Consider the following 27,181-nt stretch of genomic DNA (forward strand, 5'->3'; position numbering starts at 1 on the left):
ATGACTCTCATGCATATCTAATGCGAGCCTCCTTCCTCAAGGTCCATTCAATTCTGCTTAATGTTCAGTTCATTAGACTTCGGGGGCAAATAATTCAGCCAGGGATAGAGCATGAAGCAAATTATCATATATAAACTGTCATATAAGCAACAGCTGCAGAGACGTCCTACCTGGAAGGTCGCAGCCCAGAATCTCCACTCTCATCCCGATCCCTGCAGGAGACCAGCGCTCAGGATACAGCCGCACGTACTGCGCCACTGTCTCCTCGAAATGACGCAGCTCTGGGGTGTCGTAGTGTGTGTTCCCCTCAAACGTCTGCACCAAACACACGTTAAAGGTTATTTACACTCTAAGTTATCGTTAAAACACACTATTTACACAAACGTCTTCCTCTCTCTCACTTTGGGCAGGCTCGTCTTGGGGTCCATGATAAAATTCCAGTCTTTTGTGTTCAGGCTGTGTGCCACTTTGTACTTCCTGACAAACGCCCGGTTATCCGTGGTCGCCCCGCTTCCTGCGTCCCCTCCCCTCGCTCCCTGTGTGATCACACCGCGCACAGTCTTTGGCACGCCGAGGTCCACCTGGAGAGAACAGATTTAGATAAATAAATGCTCTCTGCACACAACACCATGTGGATTTGTTTAATTGCAGCTGTGCTTCTTGTTCTCGCTTGTTTGCCTCTGGGAGCTTTAAAGGCAACATGTGGAGGACAGAGTTTGAAGGTTCGACTTGTTGCAAAATATCAACAAGACCTTCTCACCGGTGAAGTCACAACAATTACCCTCAACCAGAGCCAGGGAATGAGCTTTTTGTTTTGCACACTTCTCACGTTACACAAAAGGGCCCTTAAGGCACGAGTTGTGTGCTAATGTCGAACATTAACTGAAGCTTTGAACACAGCGAGTTTGGCACATTCTTCTTATAAATGACTAATTATAAAAGAAAAGCTGGCTGCAAAGATCATCTCAGCCTGCTGCTATTGAAAAGGAAGTAATGGCTGCAACTTAATCTTCAGCTGCAAAAGCATCAGATCAAACTGCATCCATTAAAAGTGTTCTCTTTCAGGGTCTGATTGAAGAGAGACGTTATCAAAAAGGTACACTTCATGCATTTACAATCTGTCTTTACCTGGAGCCACTCCTCTCCCGCCAGGGGCTGTGCAGGCGCCGGGAACCAGCCCGAGCGGCTCGCCACCAGACGGGCGGTGCCAGGACTCCACACCACGTCCCTGCTGGAGGAGGCGGAGATCTGCGCGTCGGGGAGCAGGCCGGACAGCAGGCCCTGCAGGTCTGAGCACGGAGCATCTGGAGAGGAGAGCGGAGATAACTTTTAACCTCCAGCTGCAGGGTGAGTGGACGGGGGGGGGGGACGTCTCTGTGACGACCTAACATACACTCATTGGTGTTACACACGTTCCCACATGGGAGCTGTTAAGCTTCACCACAGGATTGCACTACTGGCTGCTGAGCATTAAGAGTTAAGATAGGAGAGGGTGGGGGGGGGGGGATGTGGAGCGCTGCACTGTTACATGTTCAAAATGCAATTAGAGTGCCATTAGTGGGATAAAAGCATATACGTTAAGTCTGCTTTCAATGGAGACACTTCCCTGCTTTGCATTCATGCACTTTACATCTCATAGAACGACTTAAGTAGCTTTTAATTACATCATTTTTCTGTATTGCATCTCTATATTCCACACAATAGCTTGTCTGCTCACTCTGCTGCACACACTTTATGTATACTCCCCGCCTGAAGTTAAACATAAATGCAAAAAAGCCCTCGGAAGTGAAACTCGTTCAGATACGGATGAGCGAGTAGCATTGAGAGGAAGTTGCAGAGGGAGTTAAGTGAGAGGGAGAAATGAGGATTAAGGGGATAAAAAAAAAAGGTATAATATGAGGAGTCTGGAGGCAGAGACGAAGAAGAGAAGGGGGGGGGGAGGAGAGGAAGAGCTGCAGATGAGGCTTCTGGGAAACGAGGAGGAGAGCATGATGTAGGGATGAGCCTCCAGCAGGGGGAAACAGTGTGAGAGGGGAGGAAGGAGGGCGAGACTAGGGGAGCGAGGAGGAAGAAGAGCGATGTGGAGATGTTAGTTGTGCTGACGGTTTAAGAGAACACAGATCAAAGTTTCATGCTGTTATGTCACTGCAAAAAGCAGGAGGTGTAAATAATGAATATCAGGAAGAGTGTGTGCATGTGTGTGTGCCGGCTGGTGGTGTCTGTGTACGTATTCGCCTGCTTTTGAGGTCATCTGCTATTTTTAGAAAGCTTCAGTGTGTGTGTGAGTGTGAGAGTGAGTGTGCACCTGTACTGTAAGAGCTAATAGTTATTTCAATAGCAGCTGTCGAGGCTGAAGCGAATCACAGTTTCTGATGTAAGAGCGAACAGGGAGCCATGAATGATTGATGGCGACTCGTTTCTCGATATAGAGGAGCAGCGTGGAGCAAAGAGGACACATCAAAAAAGATATCTGGAGCCGTGAGAGGGGAAAGAGGCGGCGTTGTGGGAGACAGAGAGCGAAAAACGAGAGCGCAGAAGAAGAGAGAGAGACGACACTGGCGGAAGGAAGAAGAGCGTCAAAGTTTCCTTTAATTAGCTGGAGGCGTGTGATGTTTGAAGGGGAGCAGTGGGAGAGAAACTAAATATACATGTATGTGTGACTGAGTGCAGACTTGGTTTTACTGATGTTCTGCTGTTGTTGGCTGCCGCTAAGTCTTTGACAGTTATTTTCAGAATATTTTCATTGCTTAACGACGGAAAGTGCAGAAAGATGAGCGCATCAAACCTGTTATCTGGCATCCGTAGAGCTCGAAGCGCAGGGCGATGCCGTTCTTCCACGTCTGCGGTCGGATACGGACAAACCGAGCCAAAACCGGCTGCGGGACTCGATTCAGGACGACCTCGGCCGGGTCCGTGTTGGCGTGAAAAATCTGTGAGAACAAAAAAAACCAAAAAAAAAAACCAGACAGAAGACAAAGGTTAGAAACTGTGAGATGGAGATGTACTGGTAATGCTGGTCTTATCTCTCTTTTTCTCACACTCTTCTACTTCCTCCACACCCACCCACAGAGTGTGGATGCGCCTGGCTACACACACACACACACACACACACACACACAGTGGCAGGCCGGACAAAGCAGAGACAACCCAAACACGGATCCGATGTCACCGTCCCAGCTGTCGATGTGTTTCAGGGTCAGAGGTTCAGCTCAGGGAGGCTGGGAAAGCCCAAACATGGATGGGTCTCTCTCTCTCTCCCTCTCTCCCTCTCTCTCTCTCTCTCTCTTTACGCTCACACACACACACACACACATTTCTTCCATAGACCTCTATAGGAGGCCGTTGGAAGCTGCGAGAGACGTGACCTGACACGAGCCAACATGATTGGCCGTCACACTCAGGAAACGTGTCCAGGTGGGCAGGATGTGAGTGAATTTCCCTTCCCCAAAGCATCAACATTCACGTCTTCTTCTCCAACACTCCCTTCCTGACTTGTGCTCTGAAGAAGCAGCGGGGCGAGGCGGGAGGGGTCGGGGGGGGGGCGAGTGTAACCAGGGTGGTCGAGTTACTTCCTGCTTTGGGCTGAAAAATCGTCCCCTGATGCTCGAGGGCGTTTTAATGGGGGACGCTGAATGACAGACGTGATTCTTCCTCTTTCCTGAAACCACACCTGCCTGTTTGTGATTATAAAACGCCGTCCTCTTCCTACGACACCATCTACCCTCAGAATTCTCTTTTCACTGAGTCGGACAGTTCCGATCCACTCAACAAGTTTAGTCAAGTAAAATACCATGTAGCACTTTTAAAGTTGAAGGAATCTGTTACGCTTCAGCCCCCTCCACAGATGGAGGACGGCTCAAACTCAGACTCTGAGGAAGACGCAGAGTGAGTAGACACATTTCTTCATTGCATCTTTATAATTTGCCTGAAGTGATTTGTGCGCTCTTTGGATTCTGCCCGTGTGAAGGAGTCCATCGGATTATCCTTCACCAGAATTTGAAACTTTACATGTTTATTTTTTGTACCTTTATTTGAATCTTTCTTCATGTAGAGGAGGCTGGTTATGTACGAGCAGAGCAACCCCCCCCACACACACACACACACCATCATCACTTCAACACCTCTACTTCCTCCTCTAAAACCATCAATCTGATATCTCTGCACACTTCCTCTCCCCCTCATCACCTCTCTTCCTCTTTTTGGTGGCTACAAACTGAAACCGCACACCCAAAGACACAGGAAACCACAGAAACACACCCACACACACACACACACACACACACACACACTCAGATAAGCCGAGGAAGCGTCTTCTTAACACACTGTTAAGTGTCATTCACTCTGCCTGTTTGTGGTCGACCTGCTCGGCTGATAGGCGAGCCGCTTGTTGACTGACAGATTTGAACAAAGAGCGCGCTGAGGAGCGTGGCGGCGGCGACTGCACACAATGCAGCGATGGAAAGACAAGTGCGACTACAAGCAGGCGAATGAAAGATTAAAGACGTCGTTTCTTTAAAAAGGCCTCGACATGACTTTTCTTTTACTCTCATGCAAGACGCAGGAGATCAAAGCGGAGCTCCTGTTGCCTTAAAAAGTGATTTCCATTCTGTCTTTCTGCTTTCAATCAGGAGCTTGAAATATGACCAACATGCAGCGGGGTGAAGAAATTACCCAAAGTTCCTGCATCCAAAAGCGAGATATTATTCCACAAATTCCATAACCAGTGGGAATATGGCTTCCAAATCCTCCTCCAGGGGTTTGATTTGATTTTGGGCACGGCCTGATTGAATCAAGGCGAGCTGACACCGGTAATACAAAGCAGCGTGAGTGTTTGAACAGATAAGCGGGTCTATCTGCTGCTGGATCGAGGATAGATGGCCATTCTGTTTACCTAAGAGGCCAAACAGTGGGCTCTTATGGGGGTTATGTAAACACCCACGCATGCTCACACAAAGGCAGGCGTGAGATGGAGATATTCTGACTGTGAAACAAAAGAGCAGCAGGGAGGAGAGAGAAGGAGGACACGAAAACAGAAAAAAAAAAATGACTGCAGGGGAAGAAGAGTCCTCAGAAGAATAGTTAAAAACAGATGAAGGGGGGGGGAGGTTGAATGGAGGACAGCTGAAATGAAGGATATGATCAGAGGAATGTGGAAGAGAAGGCAGGGAGTGGAGGAGAGGAAAGAACAACAAACCCATTCATCACTTAAAACAAAAAACAATGAACATGAGATACTTAAAACTCATAATAAAAGTGAAACCCAAGATTCTGTGGTTTTGGAAATGAGTCAGGCTTGATAGTCAATGTAGAAGTACCTTAAAGCTGTCATCTTTGAAATGGCCAGCAGGGGGCAGCAGCACTGGTTGCAGAATAAATCTATTAGAAAACGAGTCCACGACGTTTCAGTTCTTTGTTACCTCAATTCGCTTTTTCCAGAAAAGATTATCGGATGTATGGCTCGTTTTGTGTTTTCTTAAATACAGCATGAGATTCTTTTAGTAAAGGCTGGTCTCATTTCAAGTCGAATAGATGGTACTGCGGCCACCTTAAATCAGCGTTTTGTTAAACTAAAACTAACTAGCTAGCATCCTAACTTATATCACAGTTATCATGAATTAATAATGCATCATGCTCACCAAGCTAAACGCGAGGATATCGTTTCCCTACCCTCCTTGTGTTGTGTCGAGTTGGAGCGGAACTTTATCCTATCCCTTTTGACTGCCGGCCAAATTTGGCACGGCAATAAATATCACATTCAAGATGAAGTAGAGGGTCAGCAGAGGCTAAAGCCCTGAAAGCGGGAAGGCCGAGGTTTGACCCCCACCTTCAGCATTCTACCGCAGGTCAACCCCCCCTCCCGTTCTCTCGACCCTGTGACTGACTCTATCTCCCGTCTCGTGCAATCAGTAGGCATAAACACCAATACAAAAGATATCTCTGAAATGCCAAAATCTCAGCTGCTTATCGGCAGTGTTTGGATGTAAGTAAACTGCAGAATAAGAAACGACACATTGCATTATTTGATCGATAGAAAGTTGAAGCGGAGAGTTCAGAAATGTTTTTGCAGAGTGTGTGTCCACTAAAACTTCCCAGAATGGTCCTGAGATGCCCTCTGTGACTAAAAGGCCATTAGCTGGTGCATTACAATCTTCTGTTTTGGATAAAAGCTGAGATTAGGGCCGACATTACTGACGCTAAAAGAACCAATCGTTCAATACGACTCAGCTCTCAGGAGACTCTGCTCCATTTGTCTTTCGTCTCAGAGAAGAAAAAGAGACATAAAGACGCTGGCAGTCAGAGGTTTTTTTTTTGTCTCCTTCACTTCCTTTCCTTTGTAAGGGTACCTGAAGGGGTCATTTGTTTGACCACTGACCCGTGGCTTCCAGTGTGAAAGGTTAATAGTCCCGGGAAGCAGATGGTTGCTCATTGACCGGCCTGATGATAACGTGGTTACTTTTTGACTCGAGAGGAATGTCTGCACACTGGATGCTGATGTGCACGCCGACCAGTCCGTCGTCTAGACCACATCTGTAATCTGCCTGACGACTCGCATGTTTTTTTTTTTTTCCTCACGTATGAGTGAACCCGGCCCGCCACGTGACGCTTAGGCGAGGCGGGCTGAATAATTAACGTTGTCATGTTGTGTCTCCCGGCCTGGAGAGTCATGAAAATATAACGAAGCTCGTGCTCATATCCAACACACACTCACTCAGGTCGAGAGCAGCAGGACGCCACGGTCAGACTTGTTCGTGTGGACATTGGCGGGACAGAGGCACCGTGGGTATTTAACTATTGATAACCCCTCTGGAGAACGAGGTCACCGTGGTGAACGTGTTTTATAGTAAACAGCCTCTACCTTTAAAAGGTGAATAGGCCGTAAGGAAGTGACTCTAAGATTTCTTCCCCAGTTAAACTAATTGTGCATCGCGGTATACGTCCTAGCTTGATTCATTTACCATCATTCTCTCTCTCTTTTTTTTGTGTTTCTGGCAGGTCCTCTTCCTCTGCCAGTGTTTTCCTTCAAGCTGATGGCGCCGCAGGGAGGAAAGACGAGTTCTGCACAAGACATTATTCTCTTCCCTGACGTTTTTTTTTTTTTCATCCCCGTGTTGTTCTCTGTCCGTTACACTCGTCATCCTCGTCTTCTTGCTCTACTTATTCCTTCTGTCTTTCTCTTTTCTTTCTGCCTCCTCCTCTCTCTCGACGTCCCCCCCCCCCCTCCCCCCCTTGTTCTCGGTATGAAGATGTTGACAGTAGGAACTGGTTCCAGCTGGCCGCTCTCCACAACTGCCTCTGAGAGGGGCATGCATTGTGTGTGTGTGTTGATGCTAAGGTTGAAGCAGTGATCCTTAGAAGCTGTCATACATGTCCGTATGTTCAAGTGTCCCGCTGTGTTCCCGTGTTTCCACTCGACTACAGGCGAGTGTATGGGAATCGCTCAGCTCATTCTCTGTCCTTATTGTCAAACATGGCGCCTGTTTCAGAGACCCAAAGCTTCAAAACATCACTATCCAGGTAAATACACTTACTGCCTACTGAAGTGACCACACGATGTAAAGAAATATTACTACGTCTTGTTCCTGGTTTATAAGTCGGAGTGGTAGCAGCTTTATCTGTACTTCTCGAAATGGGACCATGGTTGACTAAATGAACATCAGGATGAATGGAAGAAGACCTGAAACTGGAGAAGGAGACCATAAACTCATCAGGGGAATGTTTACTGAGGGAACAAATCAACTAAGAAGGAGGACCATTTTGCATCTGGCTGATTCTTTTTGCAGCTCGTCCTCTGGAAACATCTATCTATGTAACAAAGCTGCAACAGACCCAGAACATGAAATAAATGTCGATAAATGATGCATTCTGCAAAACTCCTCAAATGTACAATTTTCTCCTCCAGCAGGCTTCATTCTGAAAGTTTAACTGGACGGAGCTCATTTTGAGGGTTAACTTGAGGCATGTTTAACAGATACAAGAAGAAAAGAAGAGATGTCAGCTGCTGACCACGCTGTGTTTGAGAGGAATCTTTGGAGGGAGAACAGGCTGCAGCCACATGCAGAGGTAACTTGAGAAACGGTGAAGTGAAAAACAAAGCTTGTGTGCGTCTGTGGATGTGTGACAACGTGTGATGGAGGAGAGGAAAGAAATGCTGCGTGGACTGTTTTTTTTTTTTTCTCTTCTCTCCCAGGTTACTTTGTCTACATGTGTGTGCGTGTGCGTGTAGATCTAGCACATCCTCACAATGCCTTTCAGTAACACAATGCTCCGTTAGCACCGGGGCTGATTTTGCACACAGACGGATGACAGTGTGTGTGTTTTTAATGTTGATTAGTTTGGGTGTCTATGTTAAATCTACAAAACAAAAAAATCCTTGTGTGCGCGCGTGTGTGTGTGTGTGTGTGTGTGTGTGTGTGTGTGTGGGAACAATTCCTAAGTGTGCTAGCGTCTCATCAAGTAATGAGGTGCATATGTAAGCGGTGTGATGTAGAATTAACAAGTCACATGGGTGTCAAAGTGAAAATGTGTTGGCACGCAGAAAATGAGACAGAAAAACCACGCACAAACACACACAGTCACAGTGAAGCACACACACACTTACACACACACACACACACACAGTCACAGTGAAGCACACACACACTTACACACACACACACACACACACACACACACAGTCACAGTGAAGCACACACAAAGCCTGTTTGCTGGTGTGACTGAGGTGATAGCAATCTGCAGTGCTGGTGTTTTTTTCCTCCTCCTCCTACAGCACTTTTATTTCTCTCCAAAAAAGATTTCCCACAATGCCTTTCAGCTCCTCTCCCTGTCAGTCAAATAATCTTTATCGACATTATATCCTTCGCTCGTTGATAACACGACAAATAAGGACACACATCTTGACAAAAAAAAAAACACAAACATGCCGAGGTTGAACCTTTGATTCATATCTGATGTACGCACACGCACACGCACACGCACACGCACACGCACACGCACACGCACACGCACACGCACACGCACACGCACACACTGTCACAAACACTCTTCCTCCAAAGCCACATTAGCTTCAAGCTCACTGTTAAATGACAATTAAAAGAACCAAATCCCAGTCATTACAAGACCCCCCGACGAGAGTTGAGCTTCAACCACTTAAGGGCTCTTCAGGGGGGCTTAGGTCGGGCTGACTGGGAGTCCGTACGACATGACTGCTGGATTAACAGTCACGGAAGATTCAACGGGAGTCCACGGGGACTGGAGGAAGACCCGGGGGTGTCAGGGAGAGTCAAGTGAAGTCTGAGGTTTAATTGAAGAGGAATCAAGACTACAAACTGCTTTGATTTGAATCCTGTCTGTTCATGACCGACGATGGTCTGCAGAAATACAAAGAGAAAGTTTTATGTAATCTGAGAATCTTTAGAAAAACATCAAAGAAAGTTGCTGATTTAATCCTCATGGATTTTAAAGCAAATTTACCAAACCTAATTAAGTGTGGACTAAATGATGGAGCTGTCATATTTCTTTGAATGCACAAACATCCTTCATCCACATCAAACTATTCAAATACATGATAGTATATTCCTTTAGGACGAGGAACAGGCTGGATCTCCTGGTTTGAACTTAGTGAGGAGAAACCAAACCATCCGTTTAGAACAATTCTGACAAGCCTTTCAGGTTGGCTTAGTTAGAAGTCATGCATCAGTCTAATCTGTTAAAAAAGATGATCTTAATACTACAAGTGTTGATGGAGCTTTTTGACCTTTACTGACATCCTACAGAGGTCACAATGATTGTGATGTTTGACCTTCAAACAGGAACATCTGATGGAGTTCTTCTTGCCAAATGTGAAAATTTTTTACTGCAAGCAGTCGTGACATATTTTGCACAAAGGAACATGCAAATGGAAGGACAGAAAGTCTAAGACACTAAACAGCCGGAGCTGGAGCTGTCTCCTGCAGGGAGGCATAAAAAGTATTTATCATCGGCTGCAGCAGCATCATCACTTCAGCCTTTTCTCCTAACGGCACCAATCTGCTTTCTTTTATTGATCTTTCATCTTGCAGCTGGACTTGATTCCAAAAGCTGTAAACATAACCAATTTTAAAATGTTCAAAGCGACCAATCATCCTACAAGCTCTCTCTCTCTCTCCCTGATGCATGTTGATTCATCTGTCAGAAAATGTCTGAGCGGTATTTTTCACTCAGACGGATTAGTGGACTCAGATTACACGGCACAGACAGACAGGCACACATCGTATACATGGGCGTGCACATGCACACATCTCCAGACCCAGAGAGCAGCCAGAGGTTATTCAAAGGGGGGGGTCTGATGGTGGTCTATGTGTGTGTGTGTGTGGATTGGGGGGGTTCTAATAAATTGCACAGATGTTGACTTTTTAAGACAAATCCACGTTTCCCTCAATAATCTCCACATCAAATACCCCCCACTGGTCCCGCCAAAACCAATCACTGGCACGCACAGGAGGGGGGCCCCAGTCCAAGTGGGTAAGCGTGTGTGGATTAACCCTCTACAAACCAACCCCCCCGCCCCCCCCCCCTGCCCTCGCCACTCTCTATTTTTCTGCTGGAAATCCACAGTGACCTTAACCTGAATGCGAGAGAGCGTTCAAATCCCCTGTAGGTCGCAGCACGACCACAACAACTACCTGCCCTGTGAACAAACAAGCCCAGCTCACACACCCGATGATCCACTGAGTCCACTTCAAGGCTCCAAGCACCAAAGAATAATGAAAAAAACTAACCTCTAATATAAACCTTAGGCCTAATTTTATAACACGTCAGGTCTGAAGTTCTAAAAGGAGGAATACGTTTCACATTTCAAGGTGCAATGAAAGGCTGTAAGTGCTGCTAAACACAAATCCACTCTGTTTACGACTCCAAAGGTTTCACAACCCCGGTGTTTGTTTATATGTGAGTGTTCATTGGGTGAGAGATGATGAATAGCTGAAGCTCAGATAAGGACACATAGAGGACTCCATTGTTCTCGTTTGTCAGCTTCCCCCTCTTTCTACTATCTCTATCTCTACGTTCCCTCGTTCTCCTCCTCATGACTCGGGTCATGACTCAGGTTCACAAACAGTCCTGTAATGGGGTGGGGGGGGGGGACTCCTCCAGGAATGTAGCGTACATCCATATGGATGCACACAATTGCCTCTGTTGTTGAAGAAGGGATCATGGTGGTAGAGTAAAGGTTAGAGAGAGGGGAGCTTGTGACTGCACGTTCAAATTCAGAGTTTTCCACAGTTTGTTCAGCTTAGAAAATGTTAGTTTCACCCATGGAACCAAGAGGATCAGAAACTAAACGTCCCTGTTTGTGCAGTTTTGCTGCCAGTAGGTTGATTGTACATGTTTCCAATCCAATCAAATCTAGTTCATAAACCAACAACAAGAGCTGACTGAAGGGCCGTACTGTACGACAATCAAACAGTAGAAATGACACAAGTCAGAGGGGATCGGGGATCAATGAGTGAAGAAGACTCGACTAACACATTGGATAATCCTCCCATCTGCTCCACACTCCCTGTGCTGCTGGGGGATGCTAAAAGAGCCATAGATGATGAGTAACCTCTCCGTGCAACCAGAGCCATTCTTCTTGTATTTGGTCATCAATTATTTCCTCTTGTATTTGCAAGAGATTAAAAAAAAGATTGTGAAATCTCCTCTCAGCAGGAGGCAACCTCTAAACTTCACACACACACACACACACACACACACACACACACACACACACACACACATTCATGTGGAGCAGAAAATTCAGCCAGCAGCCAAATGTAAAAATGCCATGGCCCAAATTTAAATCTAAAAATATTCTGGTGCCAACAGAAATCGCTCCCGACACTTCATAAAAATAAAAATGCAGCACGCACACTCTGTCCAAAGCAGAGACGATACTGAAAACTGAAAGTATTTACTATTAGAGCCTACCTTGTGGTTCTTGCCGTGTCGGTACACCATCCAGTCCTCGCCGTTGGTGCTGACCTCCAGTTTGAAGGTGGTGACGTAGTACGACTTCTGCGTCTCCTTTGAAACGGCTCCCTGTGTGGCGATGCCCGTTAACACCTTCAGAAAGTGGAGGTCGACCTGGAGACACGTGCAGAAGAAGGAACAACGTTGTCAGTTTTTCTGACGTTGAAGACGTGCTCAGTCATAGAGTGATACATGGAGCTGCAGAGCGCTGTGGGGATTGATGGTGCTCAGGCCTGATGTAGACCCGCTGCGGCGTCTATCCGTCACACAGACAGCGGGGGGGTGAACGCCGACTGTGGCCTGCTGCTGAGGGACACTGGGTGCTGTGTGTGTGTGTGTGTGTGCGTATTTGCATTGTGTGTGTGTGTGTGTGTGTAGAGGGGAGCAAGGCTGGAGGCAAAGATCAATGGCGGAGTGTTAGGATGCATTCCTGAAGAGCACCTTCATCAATCACCAGCTCCTCGCCGCTCTCCTCAGCTCTGTGTGTGGGTGTGTGTGTGTGTGTGTGTGTGTGTGTGTGTGGGTGTGTGTGGGTGTGTGTGTGTCTGTGTGTGTGCACTGGAGACTACCAGTGTGTGTTTGAGACAGGAAAGATTGAGAGCGTAGAAGCACTTCCTTATCATCGCTTCACAGTTCCTCCATTTCCTCTCAGTGTGTGTGTGTGTGTGTGTGTGTGTGTGTGTGTGTCTGTGTGTGTGTGTGTGTGTGTGTGTGTCCTGCTCTACCTTCTCACTGTATACAAGATGTTTTTTTACTTGGCACAAGAATCACTTTCACGTCCTTTGACAGTGAAAGTGAGGACGCTTCAGATTTCACGTTCTGTGGCTACTCCTCAGCTGGAATGATCACAACTGGACTTTTGTGGAATTCAGCTTTCTGAGCTTCTCCTCTCTGCGCTGACAGCCCGCTTCACGAGCTGCCGTATGTGAGGAGTTTCTGTGGTCTGAATCCAGGAGGTAGACTGGATCTCTGAGGACTACGTCATCAAAACCTGATCCTCACTATCAGAGATGTTGTGCGATCCCGTAGTGTCTGACCTGTATGTACTCCTTGTTGCTGTCCTCTGACGGCGTCCAGGCGTTGTCGTCGTTGTTGAGGCGGGCCTGGCGCGGCAGCCAGCGGTTGTCATAGAAAGTTGTGGAAGCGGTGATCTGGTCGTCGCTGATCTTTCCTGACTCCATGCCGAGCGCCATGCTGCAGTGAAACGCTGACGGGAGGAAGAAGGGAAACAAAGTTTATATGGAGCTGTTGGAGATGAAAGATCAGCTGTAAGAAAGAGAGAGAGGGAGAGGATGTGGAGCTAGAAGAAAAAGGTGAATCCAGAGAGAGAGAGAGAATGAAAGGGCAACAGGTGAGTGGAGGTAAATTGAGGTGAAGCTAATTTATATTCTAAAAGAAAATAGTCATGAGTCTGCTTGTGAGAAGTAATGCTCTCTTCAGAGGGAGCCACATAGATTCAGAGAGGTTAAAGAGAGCTTTGAGATTGAAATAGCATTAAAGCAGGAAAGGTGTAAAGAAAAAAGATGGCGAGGGTTAAGAGGAGTGAGAGACGCAGAAAGGGAGATGAGATGAGGGATGAGAGGAGGCTGTTGAAATAGAGGTGGGCGCAGGAGAAAGGTAAACAAGCGGCGCAGACACAAAGTTATCTGGCACTCACAGTCGCTGACTTCTTTGTGCGTCATGTTGTATCGCGCCGAGAAGCCGTCTTTGGCCACGGCCATGTCGGTGTGGAAGGAGAGGGACAGCAGGCCGGAGGACGACTGGATCTCTGGGGGGATCTTTGTGCCGCAGTAGCGACCGATCAGAGGACCAACTGCAGAAACACACAAAAAAATATCAGGCTGAGGTAGCAGACGTGGTGTAGACGGGAAAATGCAGCATTATACACGTGCCCTATGTGCTCATATTCTGGTGTCTAAAAAGTGAAGGAACCAATAAAAGAGCATCGTTTAAAAGTGATGTTTAAGGCAAATCACAAACTCAGATTGTTCTTTTAAGAGTGAGGCAACATTACAAAGAGATCCGCACAGAGAGAGAGAGAGAGAGAAAGTTTAACCCTGCAGAACACAGAAGCTGCTGCCTCCTTAGTTTGTTTAAATACTCCCATGTCTGAAAAAACCCAACAGGCTACAGCAGCTGACGACCAGCAACTCATGTATTCTGCAAAGTGAAATGACTATTTTCATCAGTGGAGTTTGGTGCTTCTGAATAAAGTGATGAAATTAAAAAAAAAAAAGCCTGATATCACTTCACCAAGCGGTCTTTCTCTGTTGGGATCCTCTGTCTATGATGTCAGACACATCAGTGTCAGTGGCAAAAAGAAGAGTTTTCATTCCCCCTGATATTTATTTTAGTAATGACAGTCTGCCTCTGTCTCCTTAAGGGAATCTAAATGAACAATTCCAAACATTTTGTTCCTTTTATGTAAAAACAGGGCCCAGGAAGATTGATTTAGAGTGTTTTTCCAGGGAAATAATTCAGTGAAAGCTCTTTCAGCCACTTCATTGAAATGCAACAAGCTGTTTCTTCTAAAATCGGGTAAGCGAGCAGCTGCTCTTACTGCTATATGACTCTTCTTTTCAGATCTTTTGTGTTGCAGCATCAGACAACATGGCATCTCGCCGTGTTTAAAACAAAGAAATTCAGCTGTGCAGAGAAGCTTCCAGTGGCCACACTGCTTCAGTAAGTGTTGTCTAATGAGTCGCAGCGTGCTTCTTCCTCCCGTCGTTTCCCTCCCTCCCTTTTTCCTCCCCATGTCCATCCCTCCATCTGCCATGTGTGTCTCAGCCAGGGCCCAGCAGGGGGGACCGTGAATCCCAGCCTTAATGCAAGCTGCACTGGGATCAGCTGCAAACACACACACACACACACACACACGCACACTCCGGTTAGGATTACAGTAGTCTCAAGAGCAGCTCCCTCACCAGACGCCAAATTCTTCACCCCTCCGTCTTGTCTTCCCCGTTCATCTTTCAGTGCCCGAGGACTCCTCTCACTGGAACTGGGTTACACTTTAATTTCCTCCTAATTCTCAACTTTAAATGGCATAAATTGTTTTCAGCTATCAAAGCTGCCAAATTCAAGGCTATAATTGGAATTTTAAATCCTCTTGGATTCCTTTTTAGCAACTGAAAATAGAATAATTAGAGCAAATCCTCAGTTCTCTCCCTTCTTTTTAAAAAAAGGGGGTAGAGCCGGGGAGAAAGTGAGCCTTTCACCACCACTAATAGGGTTTTCATCAGCTCTACAGCAGCTAACGTTAGCCTATGGCGCTCTCTATCAAAGCCCTTTGATAACATCATCAAATGTTTTTCATGCCACTTCCTGATCTCAGCTGATAGGCCACTCTCCAAACACTCGGCACCTCCTATTGGACACAAACAGATATATATCGTGGCCGTCACTCTCACTCGCCCTGGGGGAGGAAGGAAGCTCTGAGGTGATAAGGTGGGAGGACAGGGAGGACGGGGGGGGGGGGGGGGTTGATGAAGGGTGTTGTTATGGAGGGGAGAGAGGGGCATGGGAAAGGGCTGCTCCTTAGGGGTGTCCAAGGCTCTTACAGCCGCCAGTGTGAAATAATGTTTCCTCTATGTAATGTGAAGGAATGTAAGGAAAGGCCACTCACATCAAAGAGAGCGACGACTGCTCAGGAAGTGAAGACCGCGATGAAAATGTCTGTGAGAACGTGGAGGATTTCACGAGTGTGTGTGTGTGTGTGTGAGTTCTGACTGCGGGCATGGAGGAAGTGTGTGTGTTTGTGTGTGTTATCCCGTGACACATCGATTTTCTAAGCGTGTTTCCGTGCACCTTGAAGGGGAAAGTCTTTTTTTTTTTTTTTTTTTTACACCTGGGTCCTATTTTTTTTTTTTTAATGTTTTGGGTTCTACATGATTACAGGAACAAAAGGTTTGGGGATTGCTCCAGTGGATTGCTTCACCTGGCAGACATGAAATAAGCTGTAGTAGCTGCAGCTAAATCCCTGATGTGTTTTCCAGAGATGCTTGTTTTTGCCACCGACAGGCGAGTGGGAGAGATGAACACCTTTTAACGTTAAGGAAAGAACCACCTCTCTTTAACAAGTCCTTAAGGATTCTTTTTATTATTTCTACTTTGTTTCGTTCAGCATCATCCACTTCACCGTTCCCTCACCTTGAGGCAGACCATCCCACACGTCCAGCCAGTCGTACTTGCAGTCCCCCTCTCCCACCAGCAGGGGGTCATTTTCCAGATCGAAGGTGAGGAATGTCAGGGTGATGTCCATGTGCGGCGGGGCGATGATCATGTACGAGCACTCCAGGTTGTGAGGGTATTTATCCGGGAAGCCCGGAGAATCGATCATCCCAGAGGAGCTGGTGAAATTGCGGAAGCAGAATTCCGACCCTGTGCGGACACAAAGGATGAGAGGATATTTAGAAAAAGGAATCAGCAATCGGTCATATTAGGAGAAGATACAGGCAAAAGCAATCGATCACAGTGGGATATCTCATCTGACTTGCAGAGGTTGTTTCAGGGAGTCGTTCATCACTGACTTCAGAGCTTGAATATACAGTAGCTAGGGTGGTGAGACACACAAACACACACGTCTTCTGATTACTGATCGAGAAAATACACAGTCTGCAAACGCTCAAGTGGGCGTGGCTAGCAGTCTTTTTCTTTGTCAGTCTGCTCCCTTCCTGCCTGGAAAAATGTTCTGCAACCACTTTTTTAAAACCCATGTTTTAAAGCAATGTGACAAAGATATGAACAAACTTTTATATCAAAAGTAATAATAAGTTCAGTGGCCTTACTGGACCCTTAAAAGACCCCACATGTTGAAGGTTATATGTCATATTAATGCTTGGCTAAAGAGGAAAGTAGAAAATTACTTTCCAGCATTCTTCCTCTCTTTTTCTTGTCTGCGAGTGTGTCCTCCTCTCACACACTCGCACACACCACAAACACTGTGTAATGGTTCTAAGTGGGCCCTTTGCGGTGGCTCCTCATTGGCCATGTAGATTTATGCGCCCTGGGCGGCTCACCTTGAGCGGCGGCAGCTGTGTGGCTCAGATCATCTACCCATCAGCCACTGCTCCATGGCCCACTGGGGAGCCTGAGTCACGGGCGACTGTTTCTGGAGCGGCACGTCAGCGAGAGTGGTGGAGGGACACGGCGTCTCATTCACAAAGCCGACACACACTATGAACATGCGTGTCTTTATGTGCAGGCTGTAATCAGTCCAGTCGCTTCGCTTGTCTTTTTTTAATTTCTGCCAGAAGGGCAAATAGCCTCATGTGATAATGTTCTGCATGATTTCCAGTTTGTCTTTGTTCAAAGGCACATGTCAGCAAGGCCTGTGGTTGGAAATAAGTTCACTTCTATTTATAAAGGCACTTGTTGTTTTACTTCACTCCAGCTAAAATGGCTGATACTCGCATGAGTTATCTGGATTGTCTTAACGCAGGGCCTCTTGCTTACATTAAGGGTCTAAACTATAAGGGGTCAAACTTTGTTTTCTAATTTCTGTGGTAAAATGCTCCAGCTGACGGCTGCATTGTAATCTTTAACGGGCACAAAAACATCCGAAGTGCTCGTTCAGCCACTGAGATTGTTTTTGAAACATTACACACAAAGATAGATGAAAGGATCGACCTCTCTGCGATGGTGGAATACTTCTTAAACCCCAGAAATAGGCATGACGTTGCTTTCTTCAAATCCACCACTGAAAAAAACAGTAATTATACTGCTCAGGACACAGAATGTGCTATTAAACATGTGCTTCTCTTATTGTTTGATTTCTATTTCTACAAGGTTAGCAAACTCAATACAATCACTGTGCACCACATAACTACACAAATAAAAGCTGACAGAGGTCGGGGTCGACCATCAACTCGTTTGTTCTGAAAGGTAATATCACTGTTTTTGTCAATGGAGTCTGGTGGCTCTGGACGGAGCGATCACACAGAGCTGACTGTGACATTATCAGACAGTTTGATCAACAACTGGAGCCTGTCAGTTGCACAAAGAGCACTTTTACAGGAAATACTTTTGATTCAGCACAGTACAGGTCTTCTCACAGCTCAGGGAATCTACCAGACTAAATCCAAATCTTGTACTTTTACACTTCAACACATGTAAAAAACAGAAACCAGATTCTAAAATGCCACGACTCCCCTTCACAGCTCACATGGTTTGTCTGCCAAAGCGCTTACAATTAGCAAGTATCAACAACCAACATAAGGAGTACAATCTCTGCTTTAAGTCTTTTCCCATCGCTGTGTGTGCTGGAAAGCAGATCCAGAGGTCAGGTTGAAGAGGCTCAGGGGAGAAGCTTCTGGTGGATTTCAAACCTGGGAAAGTGTTGTTTTGCATCGAGCAGAGCTGCAGTGTGTCAGAGAGCTGCCAGCTCGGTTTGATAAGCAGCTACATATTCATAAAAGCAGTGTTTAGGATCACAGGCATGTTAATAGCACATTCCTGCTGCAGCATTCCTCCAAGGCACCAGTCCTTATTATCAGGCAGCCCTATAAAAGCAGAGAGGTCGGCTGGTTTGCTCCGGCCCTCCCCTGTCTACACTTGGTTAATGGCAGAGAACTGACCCCAATCAGTGTGAGGAGAGAGGGAAAAGGCTCAGGGGACATGCACTGTCTGTGTCTCTTTGCCTTGTTGTCTCTCTTCACAAGCAGCTTCTATAGATCCGCTTTCTATTCATCTTCTCTTTCCTCCCTTCCTTACGATTTATTTTTGCTCCTTAATCCTCTTACTAACGTTTTCAAACAGCCATCGTGCTCATATACATCGATGTATTTTAAACGCCTTTGGGGATGTTTAACTCCAGATTTTAGCACAAATGCAAAAAATCTTCCCTTCACATGAAAAAAAAAAACCTCTTGTGTCGACTCCCACACAAACTGCAGCATGAAAACAACTGGTGGATCATCCGCCTGCATGCTAGGAGGCTGTCTGCCTCCACACACACACACACACATACACATACACACAGAACTAGTCATGTTGAAATATGATGGTAATTTACAGAAAGCTAGCGGCATTATGTTCCCATCCGCTCGACTACTGACCTCACCTCTTCTGTGTTAAGTATGTTTGGTGTGTTTGCGTGTTGCTGGATAAACATGATTGCTGTGAATCCATTAAAGCAATGAGATGAATGGGATTGCAATGTGCTTACAATAAAACAGCAAATGCACTATACATGAGCCATGAGAGTGTGTCTTTGCATGTCTTCTATTAGGCCCCTCAAATGTGCATCTTCTGCTGCTGGCATGTTTTGTCTCTTTGTATAAGTCTCCTGTGTGTGTGTGAAAGTGTGTGTGATCTCTTCTCAGTATGTGTTAGACCCAGTAACACACTGGCCTTGTTTCTTACTGGGTCACAGTGCAGAAAGCTTCAATCTGAGCACAGCTTGACTCCATCGCCTCCAAACACACATCGCTCTGTTTTTGCAGTTTTACTCTCCGCGTGCGCGAATCAGTCGCTTCAAAACACACCGCGCCTCCACGTGCCAACGCCGTGTGCACACATGTGTTCCTGTTTTTGCATGTGCTCCCTTCTGCGCGGCTTTGCGTATGCATGAGTACCTTCTCTTTTAGTCAGCGCTCATTAGTTCACAGTGTATAAGCACGCCAAAAACAAGTTCTACCTCCCTCCGTCGCCCCGCTGCCCACGTCTTACATACACACATACACACATACACATGCTCGCCGTACGCAGTCGGTGCTCGCAAGTTACCATGAGCTGCCATTTGGCAGGAGACGGCAAAGAGGGGGAGGTCATGGTGTGAGTATGTGTATGCGTGTGTGTGTGTGTGTGTGTGTGTGTGTGTGTGTGTGTGTGTGTGTGTGTGTGGGGGGGGGGGGGTGAGTTGCTGGGTAGAAACCTCTCGACTCTTACACATGAGTGCCTGATGTAGTAGGAGCTCCACATGTGTCAGGGCATCCCCCTTTCCCTCCTCCTCCTCCTCCTCTTCCTCCTCTCATCCTTTCCTTCCATTCTCTGTCTTCTCAGAAGCGACGCTCACAGTCTCTGTTCATTCACTCTTTTAACTCTGTCTCGTCTGCCGTCGCCGTGCTCATCCTTGTCCTTTGCATGCCACTCTTGCTGAGGGCTCACCTCGGTGTTCTGAGTGTCTGCTGCACATCAAACGCACACCCTCACCCTCTTGCTCTCCACCTGCCTGTCTACCCCCCTCCTGACATACATCTGCTCCTCATACGCAGACAGATCTCTCCTGTTACCCTGCTTGAGCTCAGTTGAGCTCAGTTCCACATTTCCATTGAAGAAAAAGCTCTCCTGAGGCGTCGGGGTAGATGTGCGTTCATGGGTGTGTGGCGGAAGTAAGAGGCGTGCTTCGGGGAGGGGGGGGGGGGGGGTAGGGTGGCAACACCAGAACAACAACAACAACATCTTCACAAACAAGAGGAAGACCCAACACAAGAACAACATTCTTGGCGTGCCATGGCTCAATACATTTATGGACCCACAGAGACATGACCGCACATCAGTGAAAGGAAGCTGAGTTTAGAGAGGAATGCTCCCTCCCTCAATCATGATTATGTGTTGTGGAATTTATCATCGAGAAAGCGACAAGCTTCCTGCTGTTTCTGTTGAAAGAGTTAGTGCAGCTTTCCTGAGCTGTATTCGCCTCTACGCTGATGACACCTTATTATTCATTTCCAGTCTCTTCATCACTGATCAGTTTGGAGCGCTCATCCAGTTTATTTATTCATGAATTTAATTTACCTTTGCCAGTTAATTACTTGTGTGTTATTTCTGCATTGGGATGAGTCGGGTTCCTAAGGAATAACACAACATGGCAAGCAGCCACGTAGTAACAGCCATCACTTACTCGGGAGTTGGCGTCCAATCACAGCATCGGAAATACTTGCGGGGGCCTATGTTGTGACTGGCACTTGGGTGGGGGGTCCCGCCTAAGGCTGCGCTCCCGCCGTGACCCACGCAGATGCCATGGCAGCGGTCATAGAGGGGACCCAACGCCCTCGGGTGCTCTCGCTGTTGTCTTTACTCAGGATTGGCTGCTACGCTATCTGCCCCCGTTGCGCCAGTGGTGGGCTTTGGGGGATCTGGGTAAAAAGGGGCTTTGCTTGCAAGTCTTCCCCCTGTAGCCGTGGTAACAGCGTCGGGAGCACGTGACGATGTAAGTGAAAGTGTGTGAGCGATGGATGGGGGGAAAAGGGGAGAGGAGGGGGGGTTGGTAGACAGGGCAGAATAAAGGGTTAAGCACGCATGAGTAGGACCAAAGTAGGCCATAACAATAATGGGGGGGGGGGGGGGGGGGGGTCGTGCACTTTCACTGTACAGCATGAGTACTGTATGTAAGGGGGGGAGGGTGGAAGCTTGTTTTTTTGGGGCAACCCCCCCCCCACCACCCACACTCCCCCCTCAGGAGGTGTACTATAAGGTGAAGGGGTATCAGGATGGATGCAGAGCCAGAGGTCGACTCCTGCTCCTCCTGTGCTGGAAATAATTAGATCTGGCTGCACTGTACCCCGATTACACACAAACACACAAACACACTGACACACACAAACACACAAACACACTGACACACACAAACACACAAACACACTGACACACACTGACACACTGACACACACAAACAGATTGCTTGTCCAATTCAAAATCCCCTAGAGTTGTTAGAGTCATCGCTTATGTAACGGGGTTGACTGAACAAAACAAAAACAAGCCGTTGTAGTGTTAGTTCATCCTACAGGAAGCAGACTCCACACACACACACACACACACACACACACACACACACACACACACACACTTACTCACACTCACACACACACACACACACACACAGACACACACAGACTGACTTCTAGACACGGTTTGGCGGGGTGAGCCTGGACTGTAAGCTGTGCTGTCTGTTTCAGATTTAAACGAAGCTGACACACACACACACACACACACACACACGTCCCTACTGTGTGTGGAGATGGCTATCTTGGCGAGGACACACCCTTTAGAAAAACACAAACGCAAACCCACACACTGTACACACACTTCAAAGTGCCATCCAGGATTATTCTCACACTTTCGATACTGTTTTTCAAGGCAGTCTATATCATGTATTTGGTGATAACTGAATTTAACCGAAATAACTGAACTTGGTCAGTATTACTAAAGACCTTAAACTAGAGTGGGGGTCCAGGACTTCTCATTTTGTTGCCGTCATTTAGAAACATGTATCAACAGATTATTTTTTACTAGTATTGATCTGTTATCGTGACTTCCCTCCTGTCTTCCAAAGCATGCTGGGAATTAAAAAGTACACATAAATGCTTCAACAAGGGGAGAAGTTACAGTGGTGGGATTTGTTCCACTCTGGTAAACAAACACATGGTAGCTGGGATCGCTGTGTTCAGTGGAAACCTGTGGCCTCACACAGCCTCGCTGAAGACAAACAGCGATGATGAGCGAGCGTGCAAACGCCGCAATTAACACATGGCCTCAATCACGCATCCTGAATACATTTTCACTGTGACTCACTCCTCTTTTGTCGTTCTGTCTCCCTTCACCCCAATCATTTTCCCACCATGTCTCTTTTTCTAACACACACACACACACACACACACACACACACACACACACACACACACACACACACACACACACACACACACACACACACACACACACACACACACACACACACACACACACACACACACACACACACACACACACGCGCGCATCTATCATTCCGCCTCCAAACACACACACACAATCTCATACACAACAGGCTGAGAGGAACCACCCACACGTGCAGCGAGCAGACACCTACATGTGCTCCCACAGTGACACAATCTCTCATACCCCCCTGAATTTATATCAGGAACCTGTAAACGCCATGGCAACCGCATCCCCCATCCACCCGCCTTAAATCCATCTACATCTGTGTGTGTGTGTGTGTGTGTGTGTGTGTGTGTGTGTGTGTGTGAGTGTGTGTGTGAGAGAGACAGATGCAATCTATGCGATTACATTGTCGTGGGTTCGAGCTGGTGTGCTTGGTAACAGAGCTGATCGTTAAAATCTGGGTCACATTGGTTTGACAAAAAAAAAAAAAAAAAAGATCTTTTTAAAGGAAGGAAATGAAAAGTCAGAGAGTTTCCTTACATGACTGCTCAGATTTTATGATACACCCGCCCCGACTTCATCATTTCCAAGGGCCTAAATTTCAAGTGAATTTAGGGATATTGTTAAATCTGGGACCAATTCGACGTTCACATTTTTTTGCCTGAATAGGACAGCTGAGGAGAGAGTGGGGGAAGACAGGCAGCAGAGGGCCGGGGTCCGATTTGAACTCACGGCCGCTGGACAAACCGCTAGGCCATCAGGGCTCAAAAAGAAGAAGAAAAAAAAGAGTGATTTTGAACGTGCAGAACATGAAGGTGGACTTCTGCCTTGATCTGTTAGTTTTTTTTTTAAGGGTATTGTATTGTGTTGAATCTGAGTTAAGTAGACCAGCAACTCCTGAATTTTGCATGCAGAAGAAGTGTTTTTGTTAATGGAGTCTGGTGGCTAAGACGAGTGCAGTGTAAAAGCATTTCAATGGACGCTCTTGATCACAGGGATTACGCTGCAGTCCGTCTCAAAGCGGCTGATGAAGAAATCTACCAGAGCAGTCCAAAGCGCCTTCTTATTGGTATTTAAAGCCATAAATGTTAAACATCACTTCATAAATTGTCGCAGGATTGTTCATGCAAGGCTGTTTCTGGTTAAAAAAAAAAAAAAGGCTAACAGAAAGTGTATTCTCTGTAGGGATTCTTCTGTGGATGCTTCTAAGGTGTTAAAGGTTTGAAAATGCCCTTTAGATGTACGGTGGCCTGCTGGGGAGTGACCTCAAATGCTACCAACTGCTGCAAAGACAATCAGCAGGTAACTCATTCAGACATAATTCTTTAATCTGCCTCAAGGCCAACTGACCATTTCACCTCTCTTTCTACCACCACCACTACACACACACACACACCTCAGCCTCCAAAACAAATACACCCTCCTGAACAAAGCTCACCTGCAACGATCACTTCCACGACCTCGAGAGAAAATTCCATTTCCCCACACACTCGTCCCCATCAATCTCCTCGCCTCCTCCTCCCACCGTAAACCTTTAACCTTTAAGTCCAACTCCAAGTTGCCTCGGAGCTCTCTCCATCATCCCACCACCTCCCTCACACCCCCCAACCCGCCTCACTCGCCTCCCCGGAGGAAGCGGATCCTGCACCAATTAGGGAAGCATTCCTCACATGCTTTGAAGCGGCTTTAGAGTACTTTTCCCTCCTCTCTTGTTTACATGCGCCGCTGCCTCTACTGATGTTAATTGTTGGGAGAGTGTCGGGGTGAACGATCACAGGTTTCGGGCCATTAACACGAGGCAGAGAAGACAAAATCATTAACTTAAGTTTGAATGTAGAGCGGAGCCAGTTTGGACCAGAGGCTGAAGAAGTTTCCTGAAAGTTTTGCTTCCCATGAACGTCTCGTTGAGATAAATTAGATCCATTCTGCAGAGGCTGTCGGCCAAATGCTCAAACAGATTTTTGTGAGATTTCCTCCATACTGCAAGAATAAACAACATGAATCACGTTTTAATCAGCTACAGTCTACAGTATTCCAAACTGCATATCAGCATTATGTAAAAGTGTAACAAGATTGTAATAAATCAAAGTGTGGGACGATCAGAACAGCCAAGAAGAGCTCCGTACGCTCTGTTCTCTGATAAATATCTAACAGCTTTCACCTTGAATCCCTTCCAGGCCTGATAATCAGGGAAAAATACAAACAGATTCCTCGAGTGTATGAAGGAAACTCTCCTTTAAATGTTGTCAGTCATCGTAATTCAGTTCAAGATATCTCTTAGATATAGCGACTTCACACTAGAAGACTTAATAATAACCGAAGCTGAATCAATCATTTTAACCAGGAGGGGAAGTAGTCTTAGAGGGTAGGTAGGTAGAGGTAGGAGGGTATAGGTAAGTAGGTAGAGGTAGGAGGGTAGAGGTAGGAGGGTAGAGGTAGGAGGGTATAGGTAAGTAGGTAGAGGTAGGTAGGTAGAGGTAGGAGGGTATAGGTAAGTAGTTAGAGGTAGGAGGGTATAGGTAAGTAGGTAGAGGTAGGAGGGTAGAGGTAGGTTGGTTGTTTCCCAAAACAACCACACGCAACTTCTTTATTCAACTTCTTTGAAACAACCAATCAGGTCGACTTCCTCACCTGTTTTGAAGATCTCGTAGCGCAGAGAGAAGCCCGCCCCCTGGTGGGCGTAGTCTGACACAAATCTGATCTGGAGGGAGGCTCCGGACGAGATGATCGGCGCCGGGGCGATGTTGCTGCAGTGTCGACCCAGAACGTCGGCGTTATCTGAAGTCCCATCGCGGATCTCGATGAAGTCGTACCTGATGCGCAGAAGAAGAAGAACATTAGATTACTTCCTGTAGTTGCATCGTCCAGAAAGTGATCTTTACATGCAGTCTGTGTTGATTTGGAGAGAGAGAGAGAGAGAGGAGAGCAGCCGTGGGGAGATGGAAATAGTTACAGGGTTACGTAACAAGTTGAGCTCATAAAAAACAGACAGGTGTGGAGCGGACAGAACACACAATGTCTGAGCACAGCATTTAAAGACACAGTGCAACATTACAGCACAAATAAATACTTCCAGTCAAAGCCACCATGCTTTATTTCTGCTCCCTCCCCTCAGCTGCATTCATACATTTAGCTCTTACGACCCGTTTCTGCTTGGGACAAGCGACTCAGATCTGTTTTTGCGTCGACTCGGGGCGAACGCTCCTCACTTCATCGAATGTTGACCCACGAGAAACGGAGAGAGCAGGACTGGAGCGGGTGGCTGCAGCGCGAGATGCCGGCAAACAGACAGCTGGTTGGACTCATTAATGAGAAGTGTAAATATAGACGGAGGAGCTCATGAAAAAATAAAGAGGGGAGGAAAGGTGAGGACATGAGCAGCACGGGGGGCAAGGGGGGGGTCCTTAGTGTTAGAATTAGGTGAAGTAAATGTGAAGACGCCTAACATTTTAGCTTCCACATGCCTGCGCTCTCAGCTCATTATGACCTTTAAACAGCCAACTGACCCTGAACGATAAAAGCAAATTCTTAGCTGTCAGGTCAGTGTGTGTGTGTGTGTGTTTTTATGAGTGTGTGAGTGAGTAAAAGAGACACAGGGAGGAAGAGAGAGAGCCCACCTGGCTAATCCAGAATTAGCTCAAAGCCCCCCTATGTCATTCCTCTAACATTATGAGACACATGCAGCAGCTCAGAGTCACACTCACACACACACACACACACACACACACACACACTCTTCACTCTCTGAGGCGGATGTTTTCACACTCAGACACTAAAGATGTATTTCCTTGCAGCCATGTGTGGGTTAAATTTGTTCTTCAACATATAAAAAAAAAAAAAAAAAAAATGACATAAATTAAAACATAAAGCCGCCATTACACTGCAGGAACTTTCTCCGAGTACAAGGACCCTTCAAGTACCTTTCCACTGCAGAAAACAGCATCTTCATTAAGTTCTGGGGACTTTATTTGTCTGTTAAAAGTTCCCTGCTTGGAGGTTAGTTCTTTCCAATCCGTGGAGGAGTAGACCAACATTCCTCTTACTCTTAAAGATGAAACGACTGGTTTTTCTTCATGGAATCAGCTGTGATCCTCTGACGCAGAGGTCTATCTCTGCAGGGATCCTCTCTGAATTATAGTCAGACCCTTTGAATCTACACATTTTTACCTGAGTGTTCTTCAAAAAGAGGAACTTTTACTCAAAGTAATGTTCCTCTTCTGCCTCTTTCCTGTATGTTCATGTATCTACATCTTGTCCTAAATGTGCATGCTGTCGGATTTCAGGCTGCACAACTAACTGTGAGTAAATGATTGTCATTTGTCTCCATATTATTCATCTCAGTTTTTCTCTCTCTGCAGTGCTAACAAGTGTCTCCTCGCCCCCCTGACTGTGATTCCCTGCGTAACTAACTGCATCGCCGCAGGAGCCCTGCAGCTTCACCGAAGACGCCCCGTCCCGACAAACGCACACACTTCTCAAACACACACTTCTCAATTAGTCCATACGACGAGGAAGACGTCAGGAAAACAACAGGGCCGCTGTTTGCTCCATAATTACTGTGATGGGCTCTTTAATGCTGAAGACGCGCAGCAGACGT

General features: G+C 46.6%; 1 protein-coding gene across 1 annotated transcript in view; it reads right to left on the reverse strand.

Moving 5' to 3' along the window:
- Window positions 1-27,181, reverse strand: part of nrp2a (neuropilin 2a) — a 95,334-nt gene that overhangs the window by 23,288 nt on the left and 44,865 nt on the right. The window contains 9 exon segments of the mRNA XM_065952273.1: window positions 171-315; window positions 402-581; window positions 1,129-1,304; window positions 2,786-2,930; window positions 11,944-12,099; window positions 13,023-13,192; window positions 13,643-13,798; window positions 16,135-16,365; window positions 25,216-25,397. Coding sequence (XP_065808345.1) covers window positions 171-315; window positions 402-581; window positions 1,129-1,304; window positions 2,786-2,930; window positions 11,944-12,099; window positions 13,023-13,192; window positions 13,643-13,798; window positions 16,135-16,365; window positions 25,216-25,397 — 1,541 coding nt within the window.

This window comes from Labrus bergylta, chromosome 24 (assembly GCF_963930695.1).
Source record: "Labrus bergylta chromosome 24, fLabBer1.1, whole genome shotgun sequence".
NCBI lineage: Eukaryota > Metazoa > Chordata > Actinopteri > Labriformes > Labridae > Labrus > Labrus bergylta.